The sequence below is a fragment of the Callionymus lyra genome, chromosome 10 (genome assembly GCF_982586985.1).
Source record: "Callionymus lyra chromosome 10, fCalLyr1.hap1.1, whole genome shotgun sequence".
Taxonomy (NCBI): Eukaryota; Metazoa; Chordata; class Actinopteri; order Syngnathiformes; family Callionymidae; genus Callionymus; species Callionymus lyra.
In genome coordinates, this window is record NC_141827.1 from 14464335 (window position 1) to 14490305 (window position 25971).

At 37.9% G+C, this 25971-nt stretch overlaps 1 protein-coding gene across 4 annotated transcripts in view; it reads left to right on the forward strand.

The window, feature by feature from the left end:
• The window catches only part of plekha6 (pleckstrin homology domain containing A6), a 58446-nt gene that overhangs the window by 17115 nt on the left and 15360 nt on the right, over positions 1 to 25971 (forward strand). For 2 of the 4 annotated variants that reach the window (XM_087801160.1, XM_087801159.1), the window contains exons 5-12: positions 2065 to 2137; positions 7641 to 7741; positions 18827 to 19011; positions 20128 to 20652; positions 22101 to 22578; positions 22763 to 22849; positions 23735 to 23788; positions 23987 to 24067. In XM_087801160.1, the coding sequence (XP_087657286.1) occupies positions 2065 to 2137; positions 7641 to 7741; positions 18827 to 19011; positions 20128 to 20652; positions 22101 to 22578; positions 22763 to 22849; positions 23735 to 23788; positions 23987 to 24067 (1584 nt within the window). Of the gene's footprint in view, positions 1 to 2064; positions 2138 to 7339; positions 7403 to 7640; positions 7742 to 18826; positions 19012 to 20127; positions 20653 to 22100; positions 22579 to 22762; positions 22850 to 23734; positions 23789 to 23986; positions 24068 to 25971 lie in introns of those variants that run through there. The other 2 variants (XM_087801161.1, XM_087801162.1) reach the window with 2 other exon arrangements.

The following is a 25971-nucleotide window of genomic DNA, read 5'->3' on the forward strand; positions in this document are numbered from 1 at the left end:
CATTTTTTTTAAATATACAAGAAATACTTTTCTTAAACGAGAAGAGACAACTATGGCCCGTATATTTGACTGCATTGATGAGTCAGCGTTTCCCTTCTACCATCAACAACTCCTGTTGAGTCATACTGGTACAACAATAACACATGCCTATCAGCTAAAACAACACAAAATACCATCCAGCGGCAATAAACTTGATCTAAATTAAAGACTTTGTTTGTCAACAAACAAGGCCAGGCAGCTCTCTGTTTGTAGGAAAACACATTTTTGTAGTTTCATGGTTTTTGAAAAACTTCTCCCACTTATCTTTTTTTTGGACCTACAAAAAAATGTCGGCTCACTTCTGGAAACTGTGTATGATTTGCTAACTAAGTAATAGCGTGCTATGCTATGTTTAGTATCACAGACTTGGTTCTGACAGTAACAGCGCGATTATATCTGACAGCATGTCAACATCTGATCCACTAAAGAAAACGCTTTTAGCAACAATTTGTTTCACTGCCATGGTTATTAGTGGACGAGGATGCAGGCTGACCTTCATAAGACACAGCAAAGTGCAGATGCAGAGCAGTGACTTCACTTTGCATCGCATGAAAATTTGGAACTGAAAATGACATGTTATAAAATGAAGTAATATGATGTAAACCTTATGCATTATACTCAGAGAGAATCTTCCTCTTAACGAGCAAAGGGTTCCAATTGAATAAAGTACATTTCTTTACTAATACCGATTCATGAATGACCATATTATTTTTTTTTCCCCTTGTATCAAACTTATACTTCGTTCTCTCCATCTATCATCCAATTACTTCTTTGGGTATCTCTATTTTTGAAGATTTCTATCAGACCTGTAGTTATTTTGGTCTATGATATAGATAGGGTTCGATTGAACCCAGGTTGAGAACCACTGTCTTAGACACAGCAACCTCATAGCTAGTGTGTCTGCAATATCTGTTCACACTTTTTGCTCTTGAGTTGGCTTGATGGGTTAACCCTAGAAATAAACTGGCAGCTAATGCAGTTTTAAGGATCGGGGAAATGTGAGTTCTTCTACTAGAGCGTGTCAAAATTCTCGCTGCAGAGTTTTTTATTACCTGTGGGCGCGACAGCATCCCTTGTGTTGTCTCCGGGTCAAGGTAAACGATCTCCACCTCTGCATATGTATTTATGGAAGCCAGGAAGGCCGTTCACCTTGACCCGGAGACAACACAAGGGATACCACAAACACATTTGGTTTCAGGCCTTCGGGTCACCTTGATCCTGAGATAACACAAGGCTTAAGGCAGCACTTGTTAATTATGATTGGTTTCTATCCTCATTGGTTATGATTATCTACCTATTAACCTGCTATTACTGTGAATTAATGTTTCAATAAGACATGAACCCATTTAATAATCATGCATTTGTAATGCAAATTAATGATATGATTTTGGTTTATTTTTATCAGTGCTTGTGATTTAGGTTATTTTTGGATCAATCAGTCGCGGAAGCAAGACAATACGCTCAAAATTCTGAAAGCATAATTGTAGCAAATGTGCGTTATTGCCTTAATAGTGTATATGAGACAATCCTATAAATGTGCAGTATCATGTTCTTGCCACAAAAAAAAGTTAAGATTATTTAATCAAGCTTATCAACAAACCAAGCACTGTTTGTATTTGATAACCCTGAAATAAAAACCTGCCTCAATACTTATCGTGTTAGTTAGTCGAAACCCAAAGTACATGTAAATGAGATGTTTTGACTGATATCACAGACAGAGGAAACCTCTATGAACCAGAGATGGGAGGAGGAAGTCACCTTCGCTTCGATGTGAAAAAAGCTATGACCACATTCAAATACAATATTTATCAGAAACATGAAGCATCATGTGTGTCACTGACACTGTATTATTGGATTCAGATGTGGTCGTGGTGTGACCAAGGTTCATGATATGGCTATATAATATTCAATTTTTAATTTACAGAGTTAAGACCAGTCCATGTTTAATAAGTGCGTCAAAAATGGACATTTTTCACAATGTAAATAACCTTTACTTACTTACTTACTTACTGTGTTTCCCTTCAGGCCAGCAGTGGCGTAAAGCAGTGGAACAGGAGGTGGTTCGTGCTGTCTGACAGATGTCTTTTCTACTACAAAGGTATGTACTTCCTTTAATCATTCATTGCTAAACAGGTTTCTCAAATGAAACAATATTAAAAAACACCCTTGGTAATACACTGTTTGCATGGGTGTTATTTTTGCATCTCCTGTCATGCTTCCATCATTCCCAAAACCCCCCCAAAAAATGTTGGGCTGATGGTTCAGAACAGCTGAAGAATGTGTAACGTTCTCTGTGTGGATCGAGGGTCGGACGGTTGCGAACAGAACTCCATGGAATCAGAAAGAAAATGCTATTGTCCTCTTTGTTTCTCGGTCAGTATGATCAATGGATAAATACATGTCAGGATGGATGATAAGCAGGTTGGATAATTAAATCATCACTGTTAGAGTTGGCCTACATGGATTAATGAGAAAAATGTCGAGTGAATGAGTTCATGTGTTTTGAGCCAGTGGGTGTCGACTAATCAGTAGAAAGCACATTAGTGGGTCATTGAGCAAACTCCCGATGTGAATGTTACTATTTGTATCGTTGCTTTTCTGCCTTTGTGCGTTCAAATAGGAAGCACTGATAACATTTAAGATCAAATTTGAGATTATGACTTCATCAAAGATTAGTTAAAAAAAAAGGATGAATTATTTTCCTTTTCTGTCAAATACTATCTTTAGAAATCGCAATGCAATATTTACATTGTATTATTATAACCTATTCTCACATTATTTAAATGTTTATTCACTTTATATTTATTTCAGTTTCACATGGCTGATCCACTTTCTGTCACACTTTTGTTCATGTACATTTGACCACTTGTAGTTTAGAATATCCTGAAAAGTAACAAGCAAACAAACACTGTGTCCAGTGTAACTTGCAAACACAAATATGAAAACTATTGAACCAAGGTGATGTTGATATATAAGAAAAGGATAAATGACACCAAATTAATTAAAAATTTCAATTTGTTTTATCATTACATATTATTTCCATATTTGTTTCCTGAATCAAGTTTTTGAAATACATATTCTAAATCGCTTCAACAGTTTGAATTCTTCAATCATATTTTTTTTCAAGTTTAGCCATATATGAGACAGAATATGCAAGGTTTATAGATGTAATATCCGGTCCATATGTTGTCATCCATCTCACTCTTTACAGATATTCAAAGTAACGCAGAAAAATTATAAGTAAATAACATACATTTTGTTCAAATTCTGAGAACCATTATCATCTTTGATGTCTCAACTCCGATCGGTGAAGAAACATTTTCGTTTACAAATACTGCAACATGACAAAGGAGAAAATCAAATATATTTTAAAAGACAAATTGTATTTTGTAAAAAGTTTGTTGTTTCTTCTGTTAATATTGAGGCAGCACTACAGTAAATCTGTTTGATCTGTCTGTTTCTGTCTTAATAGTCACATCAGTGTAACCTGTTTTAATTTGTGGGTGTATTGTTTTTCTTGTTTATTAGGGACTGGCCTCTACTTTCAATACCTAATATGTTCTTATTAAATGTTTCTTGTGTTATTATTTTACACAGGTACTATTTATAATGAACATCTGATGCTGAATCAATACATTTGACCTTTAGCTAAAGTAATAAACCCACACCTTGTGTCCAGTTGACTATCTTCACACTCATATCAGTAATTATTCACAAAAGTAAATAATATAAGACAAAATGTAAACAGGTTTCCTTAATTAGTAGTTCTTATTAGGAGTTTTGAAGCAAAAAGTTTTCACTTTAAACATTTAAAATTGAATATACTGTATGGGTCACTTGTTCAGAAGTTGCAGCTCAAGGTCTTTCACTCTCTCTTGTCTCATTTCTAAGTAACAGTGTCACTTAGTAACGCTGGTGGACACGTAACAAAACATCCAATTAAAAACGTTTCCCTGGATGCTGATACTTTGGGATAGTCTCTCTTTATTCTGAACACGTTGGGTTTGTCCCCAACTCCCCTCTGGCTCTGCGCAGCCAGCTGTGAGAAACCAAGACAGCCAAAAGAGAAGGACCGATGGGGGAAGGAATGTTGCAGTTTACCACTGCCATTGCTATGCCAGTGAGGACCAGAGGCTAAAAAATGAGCACATGAGGTGCTTCTATAAAAGAGATCTGTAAATGGACCAAAGTGTGCCGAGGTAAAAAACACTTTAGTTTTAGAAACTCAGAAAGAGTTCCACCATCTTAGAGTATATATAAAGCTGCTCATGTTTTCTCTTTCCATATTGATTGATATATTAACTATAATAACATTTACCAACATACAGTTTAACCTTAAACACACCAAAGTACCATTGGGTCAACAATAACTAAAGTAAAGTACAGGATTCTGCAGCCAACATGGTCACGGCAAATTTTCGTTTTCCGTGATATTATTGCCATTAGTATTGTAAGTTGTCTTCTTCCCATAGAGTCTTATTTTTAGATGTAGCCATGGAGTCAAGTTGTTCACTCTGGTAACATGTTAGCAGGCACAGAGACACCATTTCATTGTGTAAATATAATGTAATTAACGTTCTTTTTAAAACACCATGTTTACATGGAAGCTGGTGAAGATTCACCTGGAGTAATTCTGGGATGCATGCAAAAGGTAAGGTAAAAAACTTTACTTTAGATGATGCTGCACTATTTTACTCTAACACATGTTCAGTGATCTTCTTAGGCAGTTATAATAATGAAACGTCATGGTTTACATTGATGATTGTGGGATTGTATCGCCAACACGATGGACTCGGAACGTGTAGGAATGCGTTTCCACTTGATTCTACCAGCAGATAATTCTTCACTTTGACTGCATTTCATAGAATTGGTGAACATTTGTTTGTTGACACGTTTAACCTTTTATTTGTGAGTGAAGTGCTCCATTTGGGATTCAGCTATTATATCTATCATGTCCCAATTATTGAATTAAATACACTTTCTGTGCTGGAAATATTGGTGACACATAAAAGAAATACTTGACAATTGCATATTTTATGATTGTGTAGTACCTCTTTTCAGTCTACAAGGAAATATTTGTTTTTTACTATCTTTAAGCAGATAAAACCATTTTAACATCCTGGTCTTTGCTCCGGTCTTCTTCTACAGTATTGGATACGTGTCAACCTACATGAGCAGAAATTGTTTCGGCCAAAACTTAGAGGAAGACAAAGACAACTTGTAAAATTGACAACTCATTATACATTTTTATTGTTTATTTTTATTGACTTATCTGTTGTGCTTCATCTTTCTTTCTATTTTGTTGCACACTCATCTTGGCATCAATAAAATGTATATATTTAACTCCTATTACTAAATCTGTTTCCTCAAATCAAATGTATCATTAATGAACATGTCATGCCATGATGGTAGGAATATGAGAGGGTATATACACGATGTGAAGGACTGAAATTTTCCTCTCAGCATGTGACAGCTGTGCACCACTGCAGGAGATAAAGAAACAGGTCACTATATATAGTTGGAGCCTAACTGGATTCTGCTTCACCTACTTGTGTATACTCTCAATGCAAGTTCATGTTGGATGTTTAATGGAAACCCGTTAAGGCAAAGGTCACAAGTTCAGAAGGAGGCGATTCACTTTTACAAGAAGACACACTGCACTTCCATTTTACAACCCTGCTTAACCCAACACTTTTATAATAATATAAAGTTGTTTGAAAAATATCCATTTTATACCCAATATAAATGCCACTATATGGTCTTTCTATTGTGTTCATTTGTTGGTTTCATCCCTGTGTATGTTCCAGGTTTAGGGTGTGTGTGTTTTATTAGCTTGTATGTGCATTATACCCACTTATTCATGTGCATTTATTAAACGTTTTATATGACTTGCGCTATTTCTGCTGTGTGGCATGTTTTATGCTTGCCTTTGTGTGCATCAATTTGACCTCATGTCACTCCTGGTGAACATTTTAACATTATGGACTCAATGCTGCATTATTGGATTGTTAGCCAGGATTTCTGCCAAAGCTGTAAAATATTTATTTATTCTTTATGAATAAAATTAATATTGAAGTCTTCCTCTCCAAGATGCAGTACGTTCCTCATCATCATGATGTTTTAAAGTTATTACTTTATAAAGGTCTCACTGTCTGAAAAGTTACGAGAGCGGAGTCCATTATGACGTAATAATGGGCTTCACTCCTCCTCCAGCCAGTTGTAATCACGCCCACTTTGTTTATACAACAAGTCCCATGGAGGTAGAGACTTACCTTAATGCTTGAACAATCACTGCAGCGTGGGTGGGGTTATGGTAAACAAGATTTCATCTCCTGAAAAACAAAAATGTTTTTTAATGGGCGGGGCATAAGCATATTTTCTTATGTCACATGACGCATACTGATGAGTACAATAGACGTCCAAGATCTTTTTAAGAGACACTAAAATCACACTGTAGTTGCCCTTTAATATTTTTTTTTCATTCATCACTTAAAACTCCTCAGTGGTGAATCGAAAAATAAATATAAACAATGTTAAAATGTCAGTTCATTCTGAAACATTAGGTTTACTGTTATTCATTTATTGAAGAAATTGTAATTGAAAAGTTTGTGGTGACGTTAGCTTCTGTGTTAACAAAAATGACTCTTTTCTAATTAACTTCTTAACTGTGATAGTTTCCTTTGTAACTTCAATCCCTTTTAAACGTCCATCTTCTACTGCTTATGCAGAGTCAAGAGGTTTAGACTTTCCTCTGCCCAGAAACCTCTCCATTTTTTTCAGGAAGGAAAATGGAAGCATTTTCTTCAAAAGGTGCTTGAGTCCACCTCTAATGGCGTCTCTCAGTCTGGGTTAATGTGGCTCTGAGCAGTGATTCTCTAAAGAGAGTCTATGACACATGTTCCTCTCATGGTTACACGTGTATAAATGGCTTTTCAGACTATAATATTTGACCTATAGTAACATGACTTACATGATCAATCAGAGTCGTACACTCGCTTGGAGATAATGATGAGAATGAACGTTATTTCGGTGCGTTATTTGAAAGACAGGTAGAGGTGTGTCTTACACTCGTGTCCGGCCATCTCATTGGTGCAACCGGAGCAGGTACATCTGGCTGCGGGCCCAAATTCCGGCAGCACTGACTCACAGTGGCTGATCATTATCACACACACATGCACACACACTCACACACACATAGAAAGGTAATCAGCGTATTGTACAACTGCACAAGCCCTTCCCCCTCCCTCGAATCTACCTCTCTCTCTTCTTGCTCTATCGTTCACACACACACACGGACTAACACACACACCAGTCTGAGTGGCGGAGTGAGTGTCGGTGCAGAGCTACACTGAAGGGATCAGAGGTAGGACGACACTCCAGAGTCTTTTCCTTTTAAAAACCGAGACATCATTTCTCAGTGTTTTTTTTAATGGAGCTCAAAATGTCAGATCACAGTGGATGCTCTTGTGGTCATCATAGGGACCCTTAGTCCATAATGGAGATCTATTCTAGGACCGAGAGAGGGGGTGCTCTGACATCACCCCCTGCTTGACGCAGCTCCCATCGGATCTACTGACACTTCTGTTTTCCTCCTTCCACAGATGAGAAGGAAGACACCGTCTTAGGGAGTTTGCCTCTACTCAGTTTCAGGATAGGAGGAGTGGAACCCTCAGACAACGTCACCCGCAAGTTTGCCTTCAAGGTAGGTGGACATCTCTGGGCTTCTTGTGTGTGTGAGGATGAAGGAGTAGAATAGAATAGTGTTGTTTCAACAGCAGCAATTTATTTAAATAGCCGGTTCCCTTCATCACAAATGTTGACTGTTGGCAACCTTTCACCTGTTTACTCTTTTTCCAGGTGATGCAAACAGCATTTAATTCACTATAATAATTTAGATAAGATGCTTTCCCTTAAATCATTCCTATTAGGTTCATGTTTTAATTATTAAATCAACGTTTTCTTCTTCTTTTTTTCGTCACATATAAAGTGAATTTAAATAAGGAACACACACACTTCAACTCTTGTGTCATTTGTTCAACCTGTTAGGAAAACAACTTAAGTGTTATTTCAGTGAATTTATGGTCTTTCATAATCGGTGGAATCAGTCTTTCTCGTACGAGCTGCCTCTTGCAAAAGCAACGCGACTGATGTTTGAACTTGCTGCTCACTTGTTTGGCTCTTGTGTGGGTGTTGGTCGGGTTGACAGATCGGCTTTGGTCACATGATGTTATTTACGACTGTCAGGGAAGACTGCGAGGACTGGAGGGAATTGGAATCGGAGTCTCCTGGTCCGATCAGACCTTGAGCCTTATTTGATTCTTTCAGTGTTGATGTTAACCTAAGTAAGTAAATAAGTAAGTAATAGTTGTCGAGAAATAAGTCTGGATTATTTTCCAACTCTAATTAGATTTCAGTATACAGTATCCAGTTTAAGAATTTACGTCTGCATTTCCATTACTTTTTTCTGCTTCATATGAATGTCTTATTGAGTTTTCAATCAGCAAAAAAATAGGATAAATACTGGATAACAAAAGCACCATGTGTTGGTTAAATGCGTTAAATCTAAACCTAAAGGCTGAAGAGGGGGAGAGACAAGAGCTTGGAATGATGAATACATCAACATTAATTGATGATCAAATATATAATTGAAAACAAACACTTGGATTGTATTAATATTTTTTATTGTTTTCTGTGCTATCCATGTGAGCTATTAATACGCTGCTATTTATTAAAGGAGTCTGTCTCTTGAAAGTGTATTCATGATTTGCCGAGAGGTGATGACAACCACAGACTAAATATAGATTGACATAATCATCGACCTTCCCAAAAACTAAGAGTGTATTTTGGTGTTTTTTGATCAGAACGAATATGTCCGTATACCAGGAATGAAAAGAAATGGGTTCATATAAATGTAAGAGTTAGCCTTGTTTCCTCTGCTGTCATCACAGATGATGATCCCAGTCCTGGACTGATCTCTCGCACCAGCTCTTATCTGTATTGAGGTACAATCACTGTTTGTCAAAAAGGACTTTTAACCATATTCCAGAACACGCAGTGATATTTGCTACCGAGTGCTTTTCTTTGCGTTGCCACCACAGGGCAAAGTCCAAAACATGTACCGAAGACACACACAAATGCACTTCCATGACTTATCCTGCCAACTATCGATGACAATGTTCCGACTGGATTCTCGGTTCTGTTTGCACACCGGCCTAACCCCTGAAAAAAGGGGTTAATATTAACAGAAAACAAATACATTCATGCCACATTACAGAGGATCAGGGGGAACCGAGGAGAAATATTCTGCAGCACAAACCATTTTAGTGCTGATTAATGGAAAACACCAGAAGGAATAATGCATACTTGGCTTTTACAAAATGCAAAATGGAGTGTAAAATACTGTCATTGCATCTCAACAATTGTGAATAATGAATTATATTTGGCTTCGACAGATATTACGTATTTACATGAAAAACTTAATATTAAAAACGTTACTAGTACACCAAAACACCAAAAAAATCCTGCCTCAGTAGCCAAGATGTCAACTTAATACATTCAATGGTAGTAATGGAGGTACCAGGAGAAAGAGTATGGAAGAAGACCAACAAAGTCATAGGATATAAGCTTATTTGGCAACTCTTGAAAGGCTAAGAAGAGATTGAACACAATGTTCTTGCAGCTGGGTGATCTGACCCCTGAACTTGAGTAGTTGAGGAAACTCAAACCACAGTAGAGACAGCTCACCTCTGTGCTCTTGCCCTTTCAAGTCATTTTTTTGCTCAAGAAAAAACACCATAGAAAACCTGGACGCTCCTCTGTCTGTTTTCATGCTATTGACTGCACTATACGTGTTCACCGACCACTATCACATTTTTGTATTTCTTTTCTAATGAAATTACCATTCCAAATAAATCATTGTTTCAACTTTAACATTGCATTCAGAAATCCATAAATATACTTGGATTAGACACTAGTGATGGATTGATGATGCATAACGTTACAGAATCAGCTGTATCATGATACAGTGTCTTGATTCTGAAAGGCCACTAGATGGCACTCTCTTCCTTATTGTCTATGGCTACTAATTTAATTAATGGAATCATTTTATACTAAGAGCGCCATCTAGTGGACTTTCAAACTGTATCATGATACAGCGCCTTGAATCCTCATCCACCCATCACAGCGAGACACTGGATTAAAAGAGGTACAACAATTACACTGGATATATTAAGAACAAACATACCAATAGAAAACGCATTGAATCGACAGTTGCGCGAGTTCCATCTTTCGCTATCATTGGATCTTCAATGCATTGGTTCTGATGGAAGCTTTTTCTTCATGGTACTTGTTTCTTTTACCTGACCCACTGTTTACATCCAACTCAAACGATGATACTATCTAAAGTTTGATCGCATGTCAACCAGTGTGTGGTAACATGCAGGCGCCCGATGCAGCAGAAATGTCGTCTGTGATAAGTTCACCTAGTTTCCTTGACATGTTCCTTGACACCATCTCTGGTGAAAACACGTTAGTGTTTGTTTTGTTAGCAGGTGGGGTTTTAGCCTGTCTAGATCCACTCATGACTCTGGTATGTGGCAAACAGAGGTACTGTGGATTACATAACACAAAAGACGTTATGTTCAACTTGACTTAGTGTCGGAATCTGTTGTTTTATTTTTTTATTATCATCCCACATTGTAAGTAAGTAAGAAAGTAATAATTATTTGTAAAGCGGCTTTCTAGAACAGGGTCACAAAGAACTTGAACAATCAAAAGCAATACACATTTAAAAGTACCTTAATTAAATTTAAAGATGCAGAGTTTTAATGATAGGGGAAATGTGAGTTCTCCTACTAGAGCAGGACAGAATTCTCGCTGCAGAGTTTTGTATTAACTGTCAACATTAACTGTTAACAATCATATTGTGAGACGGATTTGACAAACTATTATTTGGATTTATCATATTTTATATTTAAGTTTTTACAAGTGTGTCATATTTATTGTGAGCTTATATTTGTTTTGTTCTCTTTCTGATTTAGTTGTGAATGAATCAGCCATATTTGATTTATCATTAACACAGTATCATGTTTGTCCTAAGCCTGGAGGCATGAGGTTTTCTTCAAACTGGGCTTTTGTGTCCTAAAAGGATAATAACAGGTGAAGGGAATGTGGGGATCTGGCATCGTCAGCAGGATTGTGGAAGAAGCAACTGGTATGAGAAGCAGCTTCACCTCACAATAAACTCAGTATTTGTGAGTGTTCTTGAAATGTAAACCAAACTGAAGGACACGAGAGATAACCTTTATATTTTTACTAACTTCATTTACATTAGATATATTATACTAAAATTAATATAGATGTCATTCAGTTTTATTGTCATTGCTTGATCAAATTGTTGTCATAAATTGAACTGTAATGTTTCCTCCTTCTCAAGGAATTTTGAATCTTGTCTTCAATCTTGTCCAGTGTGTTCTTATCTTTCTTTACCATCCCCAGTTAACAAGTGTTAGTTGCTAATCATTTGTCAACTTTATACAGAACCTCCAATCTAATCTGAGGCGGATCATCCAAATGACCCAGTTTTTTTTTTCTTTCCGAGACCCATGGCCTGTATACAAAAAATGGAAATATCCATGTTTGTGTTTTCAAAGCACACTATGCTGGGAGTTAACAATAAGACAAACCTCCAACCCGAATAGCAAAGGTTATGATCTGAACATTGTTGGTTCAAATATGACATAAAACTGTGCAAACAAACTATGCAAACAGACTTTGGACAAGTCAGAAGAGTGAGAGGGAACATGAAGTTATTATGTAAACATAGACGACTGGCGAGTGTGAAGAACAGGAGGAGACAGAGCTGTATTTTGTGAATAAAATAAAATAAATACATAGATTTAAAAACAACAAGGAAGCAGATATAGCAATAGTTATTTCAAATTTAAATCTTGGGTGCTCCAAAAAAAAAGGGCGATCTTGTATTTCTGTGGCTGCTCTGTCATCTCTGTCGTCTTGTTTTCATTCTGAAGCTGTGGAGGCTTCAGAACCTGTTGTACCTGCAACTTTAGTCCTCTACACTCTCCCGAGCGAGGTGTGTCCGTGCCCTCAAGGCATTCCGGAAGCATTCCAAAATCACAGCTAACCTTTTGTAACTGCTGCCGAATGAAAGCCAGAACTCTAGAACGCACATTTATGAAAATAACTTTGCGCGGTGACGCACTTTCCACTCATTGTTTGAGATGGAAAAAACAAAAAACAAAAAACGTTAAAAGCTTCCACACCTTTTTTAAATATTTGATTAATTAGTTATTCTCAAGAAAGCTAAATCATTAAATAGACCTATAAAGGTGTGTGGGTGACTCAACAAGGTGATGTGGGTTGGTGTTCGTGCATGTGTGTGTGTGTGTATATATGTGTGTGTTCACTGGTGTGTGCTCTAGAATCTTGACTCTGAGCAATTCTGTCAGGTGGCTGTGAAAAGATGTGTTCTTCCTCGGGGTCTTAATGGTCTACTTTTCCTCTGTTATCTTCACGTCACTGACTCAGAGCCAACATCTATCACTGTCTCATGTAACAGACACTCTCACAAACTCGCTTTGGAACATTTGTACATTTACATTCAGAATGAAACTATTGAAATATTATCTTTCTATGATCAAATTCCACCTTTTAACGAGTGATATATACATTTGATGACCAAATTACAATTTGGTTATCGTTTGTATTTTACAATTAACAGTTGAGTAATGCAGTCCTCGATATGTTACTTAAAATCTTTTCTTCTCTTTTAAGACTTTTTTAACATATTAATGAACAAAAATATATCATAAAACACAACTGGAAGAGTTAAAGTGAGTCATTGTTTCAGTACTAAAATTCATTGGTAGCTTTTCTCCAAGTATCATCCATCCATCCATCCATCCATCCATCCATCCATCCATCCATCCATCCATCCATCCATCCATCCATCCATCCATCCATCCATCCATCCATCCATCCATCCATCCATCCATCCATCCATCCATCCATCCATCCATCCATCCATCCATCCATCCATCCATCCATCCATCCATCCATCCATCCATCCATCCATCCATCCATCTATTGACTTAGTAGATCAGAGCCAAAGTTTATGAAGTGAGATCTAGTGGCATTTCGTAACAAAGACACTGTATCATGAGACATCCGATGCTGTTTCATGGTACAACTGATGATGTATCATGATACAACAGATGCTGTATCATAATACATCTAATGCTTCATCATGATACATCTGATGCTGTATCATGATACAACTGATGCTGTATCATGATACAACTGATGCTGTATCATGATCCAACAGATTCTATATTGTGATACATCTAATGCTTCATCATGATACAACAGATGCTGTATCATGATACAACAGATGCCGTATCATGAAACATCTAATACTTCATCATGGTACATCTGATGCTGTAACATCATACAACTGATGCTGTATCATGATACAACAGATGCTGTATCATGATACAACAGATGCCGTATCATGATACATCTAATGCTTCTTCATGATACATCTGATGCTGTATCATGATACAACTGATGCTGTATCATGATACATCTAATGCTTTATCATGATACAACAGATGCTCTATCATGATACATCTAATGCTTCATCATGATACATCTGATGCTGTATCATGAGGCCTCATCAACTCATCCGTCTCTGGGACTGGTCCACCTTCTGTTCCTGACATCAATAGCATTACAAACCTTTCCTTCAACACAACACCTGTGATATTGTGAACAACATAATCTTCCATCTGATTCTAGTGCACCATACAGTATTTATCATTAACATCTAACGCAGTTGGTACAGATAACGGGCAAAGGCCTCCTGAACGTTCCTACACGTCTGTACAAACCAGTTGACAGACGTTAGAGGGAGGGACAGACAGATGACCTGCTTTCATACAGGTCACTTCACTATCTGTCCTGCTGACTGTACTTTGTCTCCTGTGGCTTCAGAGGAACAGGAGGAGAGGCAAAGCTCACTCGCTGTTTGTTTTCACAGTTTTTCACTTCTCATCCATGAAACCTGAGGTCTCGCTGAGCAAGTGAGATGTAAGTGAGATGAGAGGCATCGTGTTTAGTCCGAGGAGATAGTGTTCTAACACGATATGAGATTCTCAGTTGCAAGGGTTACTTCTATGTGTATTAGAAGAGGATATTTTATCAACTTTTTGTGAATTCCAACCTTTTCTCCATTTTCTGCAAACACAAACGACTCTTACAGTTACTACAAGGGGAACCATGGCAGTCTATTGAAAGGCATTGATTCTATTTCAGTTGCTTTGCTTGTCTTGTATGTCCTTTAAAAAAAGTACCAGATCAATGATAAGACTTTCTTTAGGAGTCCTATGAAAGCTTCTGTCTTTTAATGTTGATCTACATGGTTGGCAGGACAAAAACGCCCTGTTAATGCAAGAACGCTGTTCAGGCATCTTCACTTTTGTACTTTGTCTTCTCGTACTGTCATTCTGACAACAGGCCTGGATAAACAACAACCACTATACTGATGGAAAACTACTACAAAACCTCTAAAGAACCTCTATAGTCAAGAGCTGTATCCCAAACTGTCGCTACACACTTTTAAAATTACTTGACAGCTTCTTCTTCTACTACTTTTTAACGCTGATCGCAACTGGAAGTTGGAACACTATCGCCAATTGAAACAAGTTATTAAGTTGTGTTTCATTGTGTTATTATTGTTGCTGTGTTGTTTTGTGGTAAAATTAGTGTTTTCTCTCGACATGTACGGCGGTATCTGTTATGAAGACACGTCGTCAGTGATGTAGCTTCTGTTTAGCGTCATTTTCATCACTAAATTGGCGGCCGTTAAGGGTGGAAAGTATCCATCGATCCAAACTCTGGTCATTTGAGTATACCAATTTAGTGCTCATTGCGCACTACATTTAAGTACACTGCTTATCGGGATGCACTTGTGCATATTAAGTTATTATTAATATTAAGTGCAAGTGCAGAAGTGTGCGATTTGGGACACAACCCAGTTGAGTTTTGTTCAGGGACATAAGGATGTGTTGGTTTTTGGCTTTGAGGGAGATGAACATGACTTTCCGACCTATTGTCCTACAGTTCTGCAGACTAACCTAATTTCATGTGTAAGAAAAACAGAACAAGACAAGATTTGTGATTTGTTATCTTCCTCGCTCTGCTGAACGGTGAGCTTCCACAGCATCATGCAAGTCAATAAAATGCTTCTTTAATATAGTGAATTACATATACCTGTTTGAAATGTAAAAATGATCCACCTAATTGTTGTTTTGGCTTCAATATAAGTCAGATAAATGCGCATTATCCAATATGATATCTTATCATGTTATGACCAAACTTGACCCCATGAATTGACCGAGTGATAGAAAAGATGAAAAAAGAATTGGTGAATGGAGCTTATGAATGCATCACCTTTTTTGTTCCTTCAAACAGTTTTAAAGACAAAAACAAATTCATTTTTAATGTTCATAAATGAAAACTTCTTAATTCCCTTTGCCGAGAAAATTGGGACGAGTCCACTGGGGGTTGGTTGTCATGGTTGCAACTGCTTTTGCTTTCCTTTTTGATCCCTCTATTAATTTTTACATTAGATAATACAATTACAATCAACTAACGCATTGAAGTGATATAAGTAAAATATAAACTGACACACAAGGGGAAAATGACAAAACAAAAATCTAAAATGAAAATTAAAAAATTAAAACACATTGATGTCGTGAATTTCTCTAAGGAGATGAATAAAGTATCTATCTATCCATCTATTACAAAACGAACACAGGCAGTAGAGCACACCTGTATATTCCATGTCCATGTTAAAATGTTCGAGAAAGTTAAAAAAAATGTTTATATCTTCTAAAATCTGTCTGGTTTACCTTTTTTACAAGGAATTATAATAATCCCTGAATCCCAGAATGCTTTAAATTCCTCAAAATATATCCAATACATCACCACAACAAGCAACTCACAAGAGTCTATTGATCGCTGATCATCATGAATTCATTAGCTTATCAATTTGTTTTCCACTTGTTTTCAATGGGCACCATGAGCTTTCTCAGTATTCTCTGGAGACGAGGCTGGCACAGCTGATAAGGTGAATTTCGTTTTCGCTGCTAGGAGCTAAAATCTGGAGACAAAAACATGCCAACCAGCAGAAAGCCCAGTCACAAGAAACATCAATTATCATTGAATCCTCTTCAGCTGTTTCCTGAAATCCTTACATCTACCAATTTGTACATCTAAACCAATTAAAATCCACTGGAGATGGATTCTTAATCCATCCAGGGATCCTAAAGAGATCCAAGTTAAAAGTGTAGCGATTAACTGTTGTGCGGTTTGCTGGCTGCACTGCATCTGGAATGCAGGTCTTCCTGATAACCATCAGTAAAGCCCAGGATAAAAGATAAAAGCTGCAGAAAACTGCTCATATTCTAGTGGCATTGCACACACTTTTGTTTCCAATCGATATCTATAAAATATCAACTGTGTGTCTGTGTTTTTGTGTGTGTTGGCTTGATCTTTGTGTCTAATGAGTCCCAAAAAACTTGGCGAAGTGCAGGTGGAATCAACTGGAGCAAAAATTCCCAAGGAAATTTTAAGAATGTCCAATTTTAAATTGCATTCGTACCATATTTAATAGATCCTTTTTTATAATTACGTTTAAGCTAATAATTCACTTAAGGTTAGTTTCTCCTCTCCTCACTCTCTTCAGAATATTTTTCGGATTCATTTTATATCATGCTTTGTTATGTATATGTTGCTAATTTCTATCTAATATTTATTTACAATTTATTGTATTTTATTTACTTTTGTATGAGCTTATAATTACAGGATTAATTCCGGTGTTAAATAAAACTGAATTTGACATGGTGACTTACATCAACTCACAAGAGTATTCTTTTCAAAAATCTTTATTTCTGGCTCCGTTATTTGTTTTTAATGTTTAATATTAACAGGAAAGCTTGACCATGGAGGCCCAGTTAAATGCAAAAGAGGACACCAGAGGTCTCTGACCCACTGCCTTGAAGCGGTTTGGACGTCACATGGACAGTCACTGACTCTCTGGGCAGGTCACTCAAGCAAAGTTATGTAACAAAGATTAAAATGAAGAGAGCTTCATTCCATGTGATCCATAATTATTTATACTATTTATACGTTTATCATTATTTACATTATTTGTGAGATATACCTATTATTATTATGAATAAAAGCCAATCAAATATATATTCTTTGCAAAAGGCAGTCTCAACATTTACTGACTATTTTTCCACACTTTCTGTTTTATGCCTCTGACGCAGCCTTCTGAGAATATCAAATAAACGTTGACCATGTTATTTATAGCAGCGTAACTTCCTTTATTTCTTTGCATATATAACTTCTGATGAAGATGAATTTGAGTCTCCTCAGTAAAACATCATGTTATTTATGATATGACATTTTCTTGTTAAACGTATTGCGTGTCATGATTCAGAATATTATGGTAAGAGACAATATTAGGAGGTAATTATCTTATACTGTCACCATCCTTTGTCCTTCGTACATCCTTCCTTCTAATTCTACCTGACTCAACGGAAGGACAAAGACGAAGGGTGACTACACATTAACACATAACAAACACACACACACGCACACACGTACACACACGTCTGTCCTCTGTTGCCATGGCTACAGGACCTTATTGTGCTGCTGTCCCAGCCAACCACATCAGATCGCTGTCACTTAGGGGGGCGGGGCCTCTTGTTTCCACCGTGGAAGGAAGTAGATTGACGTCATTTCCTCAATGTATATATATATATATATATATATATATATAAATATATAGTATATATAGTTGTTTTTTTCTTCTAGAATACCACTACTTGTCGTAGGGAGATGGGTGCGTGTGCGTTTGTGTTTAATTTGTATTATTATTGATATTCTTTCATCCATTGTTTGATTGTTGTGATCTCTTGTGGCCATTCTCGGAATATTTTCTTTTCTTTTTTGGTCTCTGCTTGTTCCCAACTGTTCAAGATTTGGATTATTCTGCTGGTCACTGAAGCCTTAATCCAGGAGGAGGTTCTACTCCAAGAACACATTTGCTTCACAAGATTGTAGATTGTTTTATTCCAATAGAAAGACATAATTTGCACAAAAAATGTAACCCATGAATGACGATTTGTATAATATTGATCCACGACTTAATATATGTATATATCCAATACTTTTTTTTTTTAAACCATCATGTCCTCTAACCCAGATTTTCTTTGTTATTTCCTCCCTGGAAATGTGAGCATTGCTGCCCTCTGCTGTCTACTGCAGTTATTAAATGTACAGTAGGTGTCGCAATAAACTCCTCCTATAAGCCTGAACGTGCATGAGTGCATACTGTGTGCTGCATCTCCAGCATCCTTTACATCCTTTGCATGTTTTCATTGTTTTGTTGAAAATATATTCAAGAAGATAATTGTATTATTACAAAGGTGCATTTGGTTGTATGCATGCAACTAAAGGGCAATTCCAGTTTTGAATGACCTCTAGACCGACAAGCACAATCTGACCCAAGAAAACCTCAATTACTTAGATGATAATAAGCTCTACGATACTTTGGTAAATACTGTATAATTAAACTGAAATGGCCCTTGGCTCTGAAATGTGGGGAGTGCATGATGGGAAGGGATTCCTGCTGATGCAAATGATGACTTAAAGTCTGATCTCAACACTAATGTGGACTTGTGTTGTGTTCTTCCTCCAGGTGTGGTTGGAAGAAGAGGAGACAGAGTACGGTGAGCTGAGGGGCCCTGTTGTGTTCTGCATGCAGGCCGAGCACGCCGGGACCAGGACCTACTTCTTCGGTGCCGACAGCCATGAAGAGCAAAAGGAGTGGATTACAGTCATGAATGAAGCTTCGGCGGTCGACATCACACCAGTATCCCAGAGGTGACGACCTACAGACACACTTATTCACGGAATCATGACACAGTCAGACTGAACTTAAACTTATTGCACACAATTCTTGAGACTTGAATGTGAAGAACCAGATGATGTGACTAGTGTTTGCTTCCATCTAGTGGTGCGTTCGTAAATTACAGTTCCTACTTACATGTATGCACGTTCTGTTTTGAGTCGACACAGTAACACACTCATACACACACACGCGCGCACACACTCACACACACATGCACACGCACACAAACACGCACACTAACGCACACCCACATACTCACACACAAGCATGCAAACACAAATACTCAGAAGCACACACATGCAAACACAAGCATGCACACAGATGCACAAACACACACACACACATACTCAAATACACACTCATGCAATCACAAGCATGCACACACACCACATACACGCACACCAACACACACCCACAAGCATGCAAACACACACACTCACACACACACACACACACACAAACGCAAACACAAGCATCCACACAGATGCACACACACACACAAACATGCACACACACATACTCAAATACACACTCATGCAATCACAAGCATGCACACGCACACACATACACGCACACCAAGGCACACCCACATTGTCACACACAAGCATGCAAACACAAATACTCACACACACACACACACATACACAAGCACACACACATACTCAAATACACACTCATGCAATCACAAGCATGCACACACACACATACACACACACCAACACACACCTACACGCACACACATGCACACACAGACGCATACTCACATGCACACATACCCCCACGCACCTACACACGCACACAAAAACACACACTTACTCACATGCACACACACTCATTGTGTGACACATTTAAAACTTCGACACTTAATCAGTGTCTGATCACATCCCAACGGTATCTGTCGAAATAAAATAGATAAAAGTGAGTTGCATTCATTTTTAAATGTGCAATTTTTGGTATTAAATGTTTAGGCAAAATGTTTTGTATCAAGAAAAACATATTTATTTTAATGCAAAGTGAAAATCTGTATTTCTTTAAATAAAATAAAAGCACTTTTGTAATGACATTTTTCTTTATTTTCATTTGTACAGAACAAACACAGACTCAGCTAAGGTCAACCACAATATGGTGACCAGAGCTCCCGACTCGCAGATCCAACAGAACCCACCACAGAAGGAAACTGATCCAGGTCAGACCCCTCCACGGAAACCCAACGGGGTAGAAGCGAAAGAGGCGCCTCTGGCGTCCACCCCCTCCTCTGATGATAGACAGAAAAAAGAAGTGAAACAGGGGGATGCTGAAGATGAAGGAGGAGGACTCCACCAACATCACCCAAATGGATGGTCTACCTACGGTCCGCCGGGCACGGTGCCCGTGAACAACAACAACAACAGCAAATCTCTACCATCTATGAGTTCTAACCGTGGACCTCAGTTCCACCAGGACCCGGGACCACCGCAGGACCCCAGGGAGCAGCAGGAGAATGTTGTGCTACGAAGGGGATTTGTCCCTAGGACTGTCCCGGAGAGGGTTGCCCAGAGGAAGAGCTCGATGGCTCAGTTACAGCAGTGGGTCAATCAGAGACGAGGCATGGCTTCTCAAGAGGACCTCAACAGGTACTATATATTGCCAGAGGGGGCGCTGTTTGCTGCTTAATTCTCTTGACTAATAGGCATGAGAAAAATGCCTTCTTTGTTTTTTTTGGTGTGAGCTATTAGGTTCAAATGCCTAAAAAAGTCCTAAAAACAACTGGATCAAGTCTATTCCAAATTGGACAATAATAGAACAAATAATGATTTAGGTGCCGTGTAATCTACACCGTGAGAAAAGTATTAGCAGGAATAAAAAAAGATATTGCGTTAATCAATTGTCCAGCGTAACTCTAAGTAAAGTCCCGTCGGATGTTTTTGAACCTGCCATTACAAACCAGCACTGCGGAGTTCCCCCATAGAACACATGACGCAGTCACGGCTTCATTGTGGACATTTTCTTTTTACACTTGAAAGCAGATTCACTGAGAACATGTGACAGATATAGATGCTGTGACTGCATGACTCATATGGAATGAGTCACTGATGGTTTTTATGAGGCATATCGTTGAATTACATTAGAGGCTCTAATGTGTTTGTCAATGATAACAAAGCACATCATCAGAACGCAACACATTAACAAACTACAGATGTTAAGGTTAAAATGGAACAGTTTTTAAAACAATTAAAACACTTTTATGATATATTATTAAGCCTGCACATGTTGAAGATTAACAGATTGAATCCTTATGTGATCGTAACTGCTAAAGCCTACCTCTCAAGTCAGGGTCAGCTGAGGACTACACTCTACAGAAGAATAGTGTCCGTTCGGAAGAGTAAAATACAGTCGTAGAGCAGCATCAGCACCTTAAACTAAGGGTCCATTGAAAAATAAAGCAACACCGATGGTCCCCGACTGTATTCTATTTATAAAGGACCTCTTCACTATGTGGCTACACATTAAGTTTACTCTCGGGATTCAAATCAAATTTTATATTGATTTGTTTAAAAAAAACGGCAATTCACAGCATTATATATTTTTTCGCATCCAAATATAATTTCATAATTACTTGAAATGATAGTCCTTGATTCGATCATTACATAAAAATGATGTATATAAATATATAAAGGCTTCAAAATGAAAACCATATATAATACATTATAAGTAAGGACATTTTCCATAATTTCTGCTGCATTTGTTATTTGTTAGGGGGCGGAAAAGGGTCAGAAGACACCCATGGAAATCCAAATCAATCTCATTTCGATGAAGCAAGATGAAAATAAAATTCATGTACACCTCTCAATTTCAAGGAAATCCGATAAAGTCAAGGGGGCTCAATTTCAAGGAAATTTTAAACCATATATGTATTACTTACTGATGTCAGCTCCTTTTGCCAATTGTAAGGGAGCGCAACAGTATTACAATTAAATGCCAGTTAATCCTAGAAATAATTTATATTTTTGTAAAGATTCCTTGTTAATTTGAAGATGTAACTGAATATATAATTAAAGAAAATATTTTTTTCTATTTCCAGCACGTCCCGCTACTACCCGTTGAACCCTGCTGACTATTACGGGTACCCAGGTGGGCCGCAGTTCTTGGACGAATACCCAATCTTCCCGCCGGGCGTCCGACCGGACAGCATCTGCTCGGTGTCTGCCGTCGGCGGCTACGACCGCCGCTGGACTGTGGAAGAGAAGCGACGCTCGCTCAGAGACGGACCCCACCAGCCATTTGGTCCTCCGACCCCCCGGGACTCGTGGGGCCCCCAGCATTTCAACGCCATGGAGACAGCCATGAGACGACTGTCCATACAGCCGCGGTCTCGGTCCGTGCCCAGGTCGCCCTCGTTGTCGTCGGGCGGCCCGTACTCGCCCCTGCCACACAACTTCGTCTCTCCGGCGAGGTCACCTTCGACCCGCTTCGACCAGTTCACCGGGAGGCCGAGGGACGACGTGATCTACGCAGATCCGTCTGTATATGGGATTAGAAGATCTGTCAGCTCTCCTAAGGTAAACAATGCATGTCAGTATGTTTCACTTGTGGGCTCCATGATACTAACAATTACATTTGTAGATGGAAACTTTACTTGCATGTTTATTTAAAAAAAACTTCTTGAAACCACATCCTTCTTCCTTCCTCTTTGTTACCGTCCTTCTTTCCTTTTCTCCCTCTTATTCTCTTTTCCTCCTTCAGTATGACTTCCCTGGTGATAGACGTTCTTTAAGCCAAGGATTATACCACTACAATTACCCAGTTTCCCCTTCCATCCACAGTAGACTGGTATGTTCTTCTGTAATATGAATCCATTTGTGACGCTTCAGTCTTCATCGAACATCACACGTACATGTGCTTGAAGCTTTGTGTTTTATTGCTGTTTCATCTGCACACTTGTCTTCACTCTTTTGCATGTAGTTTCCTCTTTGACTTTTGTTGATGTGTGTGATGGTGTAACTTTCGTTGGATAGACTTAACGGAACCAAAACTATTTATAATCGTCTGTAACTTTCTGGAAGTAACTGCATCAAGTAATACCAATATATATTTGCTTATTTTGAATGTAAAATATGGTTTTATAAAAACAAATAAATCAAATTAAACTGTTATGACAACACATATAAGCCAGAAATGTGTACCAACGAAAATAACACAGTGTGTGTGTTGCGGTTTCATTGTGGTACGTCTGAAGTTAACCAACAAGTCAGCTGTTCTAAAAAAAAATTAAAATAAAATAAAACTTTACTAGAATAGCATTTTTTTACTTGCTTGGCTTTTATTTATTTATTTTTTATTCTTCACCCTTCCACCTCAGAATTTAAATCAAACTTACCCCAAAACAAACCATAAATAATTTAAGAAATAAAATATTACCAACCAGCTTAATATTCTAATATCCTTTAAAGATCAAAATAATAGCGATCACCTTTTTAATAGAAAATAAATATGTTGATTAAAAGAGTGAGTAAGCTGTGTATGTATAATTAAAAATATGGATCTATTTTTGGAAATGTATCGTATGATGTACAAGGAAAAAAGACTAAAGAAAGAGCGCTCCATAGAGTAGAGCCAAGAGTTGAACTAAGCATGGACTTGACTGCCTTGCTTTGCTTCTGTCTCACTTGTCGTATCTCTGTCTTCGTGGCTGCTTTGCTGCTATGCTTTGCGTAGGAGGACGTTTTAGACCTTCAGCTGCAGCGAAACCTGGAGTACCTAGACCAGCAGGTAGGCATTGCTCATACGTTTTTGTCAGAGTTCGGTGTGTTTCATTAACAACATTGTAAGTCGAGCATTAATCAAGTCTTTCCTTCCATCCTTGACTTTTCTATAATCCCTGTATTCTGAAGTCTTTATCAACATACCTGCAGCTATCTGGCGCACACACTCTTTATCAGTTGTCTGTAATCTGAGCTGATTCTTCAGGTGCTCGAGGGAAGCCACCGTATTGGCTCTGTTACCCAAAGGATGGAGCGCTCATCCTCAGCAGCGAAGCTTTGTATCCAAGTAAGAGAGGCCAGAGTACGGCGGGGAGGCAGGCTGAAGTTAGTAGGAGCCAGGGAAATTAAGTTCAGTCCCGATCCCAGGCCATCTTGAGCCATACTGTTGTTTTTTTCTATTGCAGATAGATAGTCCCTTACATTCTTTTCCAGGCCTGCCTCTCTTTTCTTCTGTTGTCTCGTCTGCATGCAGTGTGTTCTTCACCTCAGTCACTCGTGTGCTCGTCTGCAACATCTTATCTCTGCGACAGCAGCGACTGTTACGACCCATCACATGTGGAATGAAAGAAACAGTTCATGACGCACAGTTAGTGATATTTATTTAAACTTTAACAGAGCAGATAACACTAATGTATTCACCCTTAAATCCCAAGTAACACAAATCTGAAAAACTTTATTTTACATTGAAAAAAACTTCTCAGAAAAGTGGAAGATACTAGTAATACCAACAATTTAAAACAGCAAAAGTATGATCTGGATTTTCTTATTCTGTGTGATGATGATGCCAAATGACACGTCCGTTGCTGAATCAACAGCTGCTAAATGAAAAATTCCATCAACACAAAATTTAAAATTTAAATTGGAAACATGGAAATGCATCTGATAACGACATGAATAACAAGCATGAGGTTCACTTCAAAGACAGTCCAGTAGAAACAGAGAAATTCCGATATGGTCGAATAAATAACGCTTGTCTTTTCAATAAAAAAATGATTAAAGGATCTTTGACAAATATTATAAATATGTATTTGGAAGTAAAGAAATGAAGAAAAGGCACATTTATAAGAATATTATAATTTTAATACCAGAATACCTATTTTTGTTTGGATGATTTTAACCTTGAAAGGGAGTATCATGTACAGATTTATATTTACCTGTCTTGATTCTGTCTTGAAGCAGCTGGTGCTGTATCATGATACAGTTTGAAAGGCCACTAGATGGCACTATCAGGTTTCATTGAACTAGTAAATCCGAGCCAAAGATCATAAAGCAGAGAGTGACATCTAGTCGACTTTCAAAATGATGACACTGTATCATCAAACAAATGATTGTGTATCATCAGGCCTCATCAACCCATCACTACTAGTAACCGTACGACAATCATTTGGTGACGGGCCGTTCTTTTGAAACATTTATGGAAAGCATGTGTGGTTTATCGCTCAGAAGACACATGCAATTCTCAGGCCATTGTTCATATGAGTTGAATTGTCAACCATCATCGTCCTTGTTTCCTCCAGTTTATGTCCATCAACTCATTGATGCTGTTATATCGTGTCTTCTCGTGGATAAGTTGTGATTTCTTTTTGTGTTTCTTCAGTTCAACTGCAAAACACATCAATTATAAACTAGCCATCAGCCAGAGTACACATTCGCATTACAAGGGAAGTCCTGTGCAATCATAATTAAACTATTATTTAAGGTCACGATACCATATTATTTCATTAGAAGAATGTATGATCGCGTGCTCTCGGGCGCCGCCTGATAATCGATCCAGAAAAAACAATGACATGCTGTGATGACGCATCGGTGACATAATCCACTGTTGCTGATTGATGCTAATGAGAAGCAGTTTTGAATGTGAATGCATTGATCCGGCTCCATGTACAAATAGTACAACTAATGGAGCAGGAATTTAATGTTTTAATGTCAGCAGAATCCTCAGAGAACCATGACCCTGGATGAACAAGAGAACCTTCACGGCCAGACAATCCTTGGATGACTTTTACAGAAATACTAGAAAAATCATTGACTATTTTGGTATTGATCAAACAATACTTTTAGTCAGGAATCAGAAAGGGGATTGTTTTGCTATCAAGACAAACACAACTGAGATGACATGAAAACCTTTATGTAATATATTTATTTAATAGTATCTAATAGTATCAGTTGGTGGTGGAAACTAGATGGCAC